We start from the raw sequence: 9,302 nt of genomic DNA, 5'->3' as shown, positions 1-9,302 counted from the left end.
GGAATCAATTCAATCATTCAAATCACGCTTAAAAACACACCTGTTCAACTTAGCTTTTGAAGCATATAAGTTCTACTTTCATTCTGCCTGCACTACACCATGTAATGTAATTTTAATTGTAACTGTACTATTTGTTAATTGTTCTACCCGCTTGGCGGTTTTATTGTGAAGCACTTTGATGTACACTAGTCTTTTAAATGTGCTATAGAAGGGGATGGATGGCAAGGGAAGTGTACAAAAATGGAAAACAGTTTCAGACAGTAGATGCCCTTCGTGTGGCCATCACCACTTGGAGAAATGTTCCCACTAATCTCATGGAAGCACTAGCGTCAAGCATTCCGCAATGAATTTTTGAAGTGATCAACAATAATAGTGGAACTATTCATTACTGAGTTCATGTTTGAAACTTTAATTTCTGTTTTAGAGGAGTTTACGGGGTTTTTTTGAGGTGCGGTCCTAAACTTTTGATCAGCTGTAAAACAGTCTGTTTCTGTTGTTTTCAATAAATTACACGCTCAAAAAATGTTTTGTCTCACTCCCATTTCTTTTTGTTGCATGTTGAAGCTCTACTTGGAACCTTCTTAGGATCCAATCATGCAAAATTTGAGTTTTTGCCATTTTTCAAGTGGACTTAAACTTATTTTTCAAGTGGACTTTTGATCGGGACTGTATAAATCTTTACTACCATTTCAACTTGGTTGTCAGCACCGGAATAATCACTGCCAAGAGTAGAAATAACACTTGATTTTGTGTGGTTCATTCATTTGTCTAATATATTTTTGATTAATTTGTTGGTGATTGTAGAAGAGGTCTATCAATACAAGAAAACTTGTATGATTTCAGTCAGTATTTAAATAAATTCAATAAGACAAATTTTTTAAATGGAGTTTATTGGGGTTATAGTGACTTTATTCATTTATATAAAAAAATAACATTTTGCCACTGAACTTGGACTTAGAGAAAATACTTTCACACTGGCATTGAGGAGACAGAGGTGCAGCAAGCATGTGTAGGCCTTGCTTATAGATAAAAATAAGCAGAGTTTTATCCACACATCAAACATTTTTGTGAATTTAAAAACAAAGGATAATATCTGAAGTCCTTTGTGTTAAGAAAAACTCAAGTGTTTCACAATAAAACAAGAAATAAAAGCATGGCAACAATTAGGATTGTAACATGCATATAGTGTCTCAATATGTAAAATTTTCATTAAATCTTTGGTGGTCCCATAAAGCTTGTGGAGTTTCAGTTTATTCATAGTTGTGTTTGCCCGACATGACATCAGCGAGGCACTGCCTGCATCCTGAACTCCTCAGGGGAATTGTTGAAACCCAACACACCCTCCAAGCTGGGCATTTCTCCAGGAACAGGTCTGAAGGTGAAGCGTTGGAGCAGAGATGCAAAGAAAAGGAAGAGCTCCATTTTGGCCAGGGGCTCACCGATGCACACACGTTTACCTGTGGGAAACAGAAGTTTTTATCCTGCTAACCCTTGATATCAAATGTACTCTTAATGGAAACCTAATTACACGCCATAAAATTACCTGCTAAAAATGGCAAGAAAGCATCTCTTTTTTGAAATTTGCCCTCTGAGTCCAAGAAATGTTCAGGATTGAAGACATCTGGAGTCTCCCACTCATTCTTATCAAACAGCACAGATGAAAGTATTGTAGTAACAGCTGTGCCCTGAAATAGAGTTATTAGATGTTGTTATTAGCTATTTATAAATAATTGACACACTTATGAATTGAATTTCTGACTCAGTCTGGTAAATAATCCCTTACCTTAGGAATGAAGTATCCTCCCAGTGTAGAATCTTTACTGGCCATTTTTGGTAATCCCAGTGGAACAATATTTCCAACCCTCTGGGTCTCGTGGATAACAGCATCAGTGTAGGGCAGTTTGGGCCTATCGGTCAAGGTGGGCAGGCGAGACTGTCCAACTACTCTGTCTATCTCTGCCTGCACTTTCTCTGAAAGGGGAAACAGTAACAACTAAAAGTCATCACAATATGCCATATTATTAACTGAAGTAAAAGTGGTCCCAAATATTAAAAACAAATGTCAGCAGCAGGTTTGCTATAACAACAATTTCTGATGCAGTATTTATATTTAATTGGTGTTGTGTGAAAATGAGGCTCTGAACCAACGATGTCTAACTTTCTTGGGAAAAAAAAAATGCCTCGATGCCCTTCCGGTCTACACCTCCTTCACTTTCATCTTTGGAGACTATTACACAAGGAAAGGAGTTGGGAAATTGAAGGGGGATTGTTTAATAAGGGACTAACCCTGTATTTCTGGGTAGTTGATCATAAATACTAGAGCCCAGCGTAGAGTGGTGGAAGATGTTTCTGTCCCAGCCTCAATCAGGTCAAGGGTACAAGCCAGAAGTGTTTCAGTATTAAAGCCAGCACGAGGATCCTCTTTTTTCTAATGTAACAGAAAAATACAGACATTATCCACAGTACTGGGCTCATTTAGCTAATTTACATTATTACCAGTTAATCTCATGATCATAAGGATTGTGATTTTTGATTAATGGATTCATTTGGGTGGCTGAAGTCTCAGAAACTTTTAAAAGACTTCTTTTGAATGCCAATAGGGATCTGCTAGTGGCCAGCAATGACATGAACATGATGAATTGTTATGGTTTACATGAACATATGCCCCCATGGCTATTGTTGCTTTTTTGTTTTTGTTTTTTTAATAAAGTGAACATAACAGGATTCCTTTTTGTGTTACCTTCTCCATCTCTGACAGATATGCATCAATGAAATCACGAGGGTCATCTGGGTTCCACTCTTCCTGGTGCTTTTCAATTTCTCTGTTTAAGAAAGTCATGATCTCCTTGTAGTTGGCATGGACAGTCTGGTGAGGTCCTGGCAGGTATTTCATCAAGCCAGGGAAGGCATCATACAGCTGGTGAGGATGATAAACTCTTAGTAAAAGACCAACAAGAATATCATAAGCGATCATCACATTGTAGTTTAAACAACGAGCACCTGTGCCTGAGCTGAACCAGCAAGCAGAAGGGCATCATTGTCCAGCTCCAGAATTTTGCGAAAGCTCGGATCAGTGTATTCAAAGCGATGTCCGAAGACCACAGAGGAGATGATGTTACCCACTGCATTTGTCATGATGTAGTGGGGGTTGAATGGTCTACCTGGGAAGATGTCAAATTCTACTCAAATCAATAGAAATCCTGCTACAAAAATGATTTCAGTGCACAGCAATCACTTGAGTCATGTGAATTCCTGCAGCCTACTTGCCTTGCTCCTCCTTGAAAGCTTCACAAAGAAAGTTGCACTCCACTTCAATGCACTTCTCCAGTGACTTTTGGCCTTCTCCAAAGTAACGCAGGTGAGTGTTGGCAAACTTCCTCTGCTTCTTCCAAAGATAACCGTTGCTCATAGATATCCCTTGGAGATCATTATATTAAGTTAATAATAAGGAAGCCTTTGCACGGATGTACATTTTGTAGGGGACTGAGTACAATGTGAGCCAAAACAAAATGAAGTTATCATTAAGGACTATGTGACAGGCAAGGCAAGACCCAATTGCAAGACTCGGAGACAAAAGGGTAAACTAAAAGAGGCAGCTTTATTGCTGTAGCTTATACACTTGAAAATACAAAAAACTCAGGTGAGAAAGAAAACTAGAAACTTAAGGAACTGATGAATTAGGAAACTAATGACATGGAATTCCAGAAGACAGCTAGAGAAGCCGACACCACAGAGAACAGAGGGAGACGCAGACAGTATGCACGCAGGAGGAGGAGATTGGGGTAGAGTGGACACACCTGAAGAACACAGCTGAACAGAATCTGAAGATATGAAAGACTGGTGAGTTAAGGGAACAAAACACAGAGAGATGAACATGGAAACATTAAGGGAGAAAACAAACAGAGAGGACTAAAGAAAGTATTAACTGGACACAAACAGAACAAACGTGAAGAAACCAGAATTGAAGAACTACAGTATAACTAATAAACCCATCCGCACAGGAAACTAACATACTCAGGAACTAGTTCATAATTATCTTATTATGAAATAATAAATAGGTCCAAAATGAAACTCAAAAACTGGGTCCAAGACCCAGGACTGTAACAGCACTAAAAAATAATTTCATTATATTTTTACATTTGATATGCTTTTTCAGGGTTTGTTTTGAGAATTGGGCCATACAGAGACGTGATATAATGAGGATGTACAGGTATTGATCATTTCTAGTTTGATGACAATCTAATACAGCTTAAGACTTGGGGAAGGAGGTTGGTACAGCAAAAAATATAGGCAATAGCACATGTTTACATGCACGTGTTTTAACTACTCACCTAAGCCCTTTAATACAACATGGAAAAGGGGGATGATTGGTCGATTAACAAAGCTGTCCAGCTGGTTGACAAGAGCCTCTTTGACCATTTTATATCCTGCAACAAACACCATCCTCTCACTGCCCCTCCTCAAACTGAACACGGGGCCGTACTTCTGAGCCAGCTGCATTTAGAAATAAATCAAGAGAAATGTTTCACAGTTGGCATTCCTTTAGAAGTAAAGACTTTTTGTCAGATTAAAAACCCTTCAAGTGGTAGACAATAACATAAACACAGTATTGAAAAGGATCTGAGCTGGAGTTACTAATAACTCCCTGAAACTTTTAAAGGTTTTTAAAGTTGAAGTCCTGCTATTATCTGTTGTTTTTCCATGTGCGCATTATATTGGCCAGTGTACTACGTGTACACTAAATTGCACTGTAAGGATCTTCTCCTCCTCACCTCATGCATTGTTTTGTAGTCTACTCCAGTGAAGATATTTCCTAGCAGAGGCACAGCCCAGGGTCCTGGTGGAAAGTTGCGAGGCCTCCGGTTTCGTATTACATCACTTAAAATTAACAATACAAAACTGAGAAAAAACCAACTAGTAAAATTCATACAATCGAAGAAAGCTTGAAAAATCATGGTTGAAGTATCAGAAATCCCTCTGCAGAGAAACAGTGCGGCCCAGCAAAGAATGCTGTGGTATGTGTGGTGTTATCATCAGGCTGCAGAGTGCTCAGGAAAAAGAGGCCCCAAACATGTTACATAACACAAATGGACTCTTGGGAACTGTCGGAAGCTGGAATTTGAACTATTCCAGCTGAGTGATGACTGTGAGCTTGTGTGTTAAATGTTACCATAAATGAGACTATTACAAGGTAAATCAAAGTTTGTTTGTTTGGGTTTTTTCAGAATTTTTTCACATCTGGAAAGTATGATATTTCACAGTTCACAATTATAAGGTGAAAGGTCATCTTGGGGTAGTCAGCTGGTAAAGCAAACAGTTATGAATGCTGGGGTTCTTGTAACTTCATTCATTTGTATTAAGAAATTATATTTTTGCCACTGTCGATTTGTCTTTTTGGAAATAATCTTTTTGGCTTTGGAGAAACCCTTTTCACATTGGCACTGAGGAAGCAGGGCTGCACAAGTATTCCACAGCAAGCCTGAATAGCTCAACACTCAAAATTCAGACATCATCACTGACACCATTCGCCCTTAGAAAAAACTAGCCTCGATACCCTTGATAAAAAACAACCTAGGGTTCTTGACATATGCTGCAAAGCCTCAGCACAGAGTTAACCATCACTAGTTCGAGGTTGCAATGAAAGACCAAATTGGCGGATGTTGCCAAATAGCCATGGGTTTTAGTTTCCTTAGGTCCTATTTAACATTCTAAGTTTGTCGTTATATTGTTTTCTGTTGGGTCTAAAGTCACACCCCGCTGATCCCAGAACTTATTCTCGTGAAAGAAAAACAAGGCAACAGCGATCGATCGTTTTACTTGCAAGGGAGGCCTTGTCGGTATCTCAGCTCATCATAAATGACCTCGACGACGGCCCCCTCTCGCTCCCTTTTATTGACAACGTTCACACAATAAACAATAGTTTACAACACATACCTTCCCCCGTAACCCCCCTTGGTTACAAAGACAAGGCACTGTGTGTGTGTGTGTGTGTGTGTGTTATGTGAGAATGTGTGTGTGACCCTGCTGATCAAAGGGTCATATAACATAAAAGCACAGCAGGAACATCCTTGGTCATAAAGAGGGTAGTCTCCCCCACACCCTAGATGGTTCACCCTAGATAACACAGTGAAGCCATACAAAGGGGAGGAAGTTTGCCAACATCAAACAAGGGTGTTCCTGTGATAAAAACACTATCACCCCCCCTCCCAGAATCTTAAGGATCTGGGGAGGGGAGGACAGAAAGAATACTTTAAAACTATGTACAAATGGTAAACATAAAAATGACAAACATTTAATATTTCAACTTAACATTTTCCTTTTCTTTTGTGGTACATACCATCAGTCTAAGTGGCTTTGTTATATATGGCGTTATTTTTGTGCCATTATTCTCAGTGCAAGTAAAGAAATTTTGAGTGCACGTAAAAAATTTTTTGAGCGCATGTAAAAACCATTTGCAGATGCACAAAAATAACGCCATAGTTATAAGCATTTGTGAATAAATTGGACATCAGGTGAAGATAATTCCTGTCTTCAAGTGTTCTTCCTTCACTGCATCTGTATCCCTCTTACAGGGAGCCACAGTGTATGCCACAAGGAACCTTCTGCCGGATGTAGCTAAGAAATACAGACCCAGAGGGAAGCTGCTTTGCCCGCCCAAGAAAGACTCTTCAACAATATGAAAGAAATGAAAGAAACTGATTTAAATAAGTTTTTAAAGCTCACCACACCAACTCATATTTTTTTCCTTTTCAACCAGAGCAAAACAACTCCTTTAACTCTCACCCACTTCAACTGTGCAAACAGGGAACTCAAGGTCCAAAGCAGTTTGGGCATGAAGTTTAACTGGATATTGAAAAGCATTTATAGAACACCTTTCTAATCTTACTGAGCACTCAAAGCATTTCAGTATGTTTAAAGTGTTTCATTTTATGGTGTCTTGTCACTATTCTCTCCTAAAGCCTGTAAGAGTTATTTAGTCATGACCCAAAGACACGCTGTGATGTATTTGTAACAGAAAATAATTTTACATTTAAAGGAATAAGACTCATTTTAAATTTGCTCAGTAAATTGATTCTGGCAGCCATTTTTAGAATTAATTCTGCTGTGAATTCTAGCATTCACATACTAGATTCTATACTAGATTTGTATTCAGTATTACACAATCACTTATCTATCTGTTGATAGGTAACATGTAATCTTTTGCAGTCCAGAGAAATTTGTTTTATCATGAAAGGAAATTGCATTTCTAATAGTTGTAAAAAGATGCAAAGTTCACAGAACAGTTTGATTGGCAAAGAATTGTAAAGTCTAATAGATAAAAATAGATAAAAAGGGCAGTTTTATCCACATGTCATCAAACTTTCTTTTTGTTAATTTAATTTCAATACAACATATATTTAAATAATTTGCCTTATTATAGATAAAGTTACTATTAGCTTATGGCATCATGTGGCACCTAATTTTCAGTCAGTTGCTATAATGCATGCACATTATTTTTTCAAGGTTGTCTAACCATTATTATGTATTATGTAAGCAAACTTTATTGTTTTATATAGCACTTTTCATAGAAAAAACTCAAAGTGCTTCACAGTAAAAGACAAGAAATAAAAGTACAACAACAGTTAGCACTGTGACATGCACATTGTGTCTTACTATGTGAAATGTTCGTAAAATGTTTTACAGAGTATATTTTCTGTGTTTCTAGTATGCTTTTTCTGTATGCTGTGATTTGGTGATCCCATAAAGCTTGTGGAGTTTCAGTTTATTCATCTTTGTGTTTGCATGGCATGACCTCAGCGAGGCACTGCCAGCATCCTGAACTCCTCGGGAGAGTAGGTGAAGCCCATCACACCCTCCAAGCTGGGCATTTCTCCAGGAACAGGAGTCAAAGTGAAGCGTTGGAGCAGAGATGCAAAGAAAAGGAAGAGCTGCATTTTGGCCAGGGGCTCACCGATACACACACGTTTACCTGTGGGAAACAGAAGTATTTATCCTGCTGTTCATTTTGCTATCAAATGTACTCTTAATGGAAACCTAATTACACGCTATAAAATTACCTGCTGAAAATGGCAAGAAGGCATCTCTTCTTCGAAATTTGCCCTCTGAGTCCAGGAAATGTTCAGGATTGAAGACATCTGGAGTCTCCCACTCATTCTTATCAAACAGCACAGATGAAAGTATTGTAGTAATAGCTGTGCCCTGAAACAGTGTTATCAGATGTTGTTATTAGCTATTTATAAATAATTGAAAGACATATGAAATGAATGTTAATTTCTGGCTCAGTCTGGTAAATAATCCCTTACTTTAGGAATGAAGTATCCACCCAGTGTAGAATCTTTACTGGCCATTTTTGGGAATCCCAATGGAACAATATTTCCAAACCTCTGGGTCTCGTGGATAACAGCATCAGTGTAGGGTAGGTTGGGTCTGTCGGCCAAGTCGGGCAGGCGAGACTGTCCGACTACTCTGTCTATCTCTGCCTGGACTTTTTCTGAAAGGGGAAACAGTAACGACTAAAACAGACAACTTAATAACCATCATAGTCAGACTGGTCTAAAATCTATATTCTTCAGGCTGTTCTCATTTTTCTTGTTTGTGCCTGCCCATCTGTCCCCCCTCATCCTGCTTGTGACCTAAAATCTCATGACAATACACCAATGGTTTACAATTCTTAAAATGCATTTGACAGACAGAAAAAAGGGAGTTCTCTCCTTTGGAGTTACAGTCAAGGATGCAAAGGCGTATCCATTATGAAAGTGGCCCACCTAGAATTTAACCCACAAATTCTTCTTGGAGGAGGAAACCATCCTTTATTTGCTTTCAGCTGTTTAAGATTCTCAAGCTTTTTGACCTTCACTTTTTCTTCATGCGATGATAAAGGAGAGTTGAAAGCAGGGATTGAAGATATGCAATCTGGGATGTGAGAAAGGGGGATAGAGTAATAAGTTACCAACCCTGTATTTCTGGGTAGTTCATCATAAATACTAGAGCCCAGCGTAGAGTGGTGGAAGCTGTCTCTGTCCCAGCCTCAATCAGATCAAGGGTACAAACCAGAAGCGTTTCAATATTAAAGCCAGCATGAGGATCCTCTTTTTTCTAATGTAACAGAAAAATACAGACATTATCCACAGTACTCGGTTCATTTTGGCAATTTACTTTATTACTAGTTAATCTCATGATCATAAGGATTGTGTTTTTTGATTAACTGATTCATTTGGGTGGCTGAAGTCTCAGAAACTTTTGAAGGACTTCTTTTGAATCTAAACACAGTTCTGGCACATTACAAATGTGACCTATTAGTG

At 38.5% G+C, this 9,302-nt stretch overlaps 2 protein-coding genes across 2 annotated transcripts; both read right to left on the bottom strand.

Moving 5' to 3' along the window:
* Positions 1–864: 864 nt before the first annotated feature.
* LOC102293452 (cytochrome P450 2J2) lies at positions 865–5,064 on the bottom strand. The gene is made up of 9 exons (XM_005923187.2): positions 4,773–5,064; positions 4,332–4,494; positions 3,268–3,417; positions 3,001–3,161; positions 2,741–2,917; positions 2,287–2,428; positions 1,784–1,971; positions 1,544–1,685; positions 865–1,457 (listed from the first exon to the last, which is right to left on the bottom strand). The coding sequence occupies exons 1-9, from the start codon at positions 4,953–4,955 to the stop codon at positions 1,282–1,284; spliced, it is 1,482 nt and encodes a 493-aa protein (XP_005923249.1). The 5' UTR covers positions 4,956–5,064; the 3' UTR covers positions 865–1,281.
* Positions 5,065–5,807: 743 nt separating this feature from the next.
* On the bottom strand, positions 5,808–9,278 carry LOC102293747 (cytochrome P450 2J4). Its single transcript, XM_005923188.3, has 4 exons — positions 8,955–9,278; positions 8,304–8,491; positions 8,058–8,199; positions 5,808–7,969 (listed from the first exon to the last, which is right to left on the bottom strand). Exons 1-4 carry the CDS (start codon positions 8,977–8,979, stop codon positions 7,794–7,796), a joined length of 531 nt encoding a protein of 176 aa, XP_005923250.1. The 5' UTR covers positions 8,980–9,278; the 3' UTR covers positions 5,808–7,793.
* Between the last annotated feature and the right edge of the window lie 24 nt (positions 9,279–9,302).

The sequence above is a fragment of the Haplochromis burtoni genome, unplaced genomic scaffold (assembly GCF_018398535.1).
Source record: "Haplochromis burtoni strain Fernald_Lab_line unplaced genomic scaffold, NCSU_Asbu1 Contig_65, whole genome shotgun sequence".
Classification (NCBI taxonomy): domain Eukaryota; kingdom Metazoa; phylum Chordata; class Actinopteri; order Cichliformes; family Cichlidae; genus Haplochromis; species Haplochromis burtoni.
This window is presented reverse-complemented; position numbering and strand designations above follow the sequence as displayed.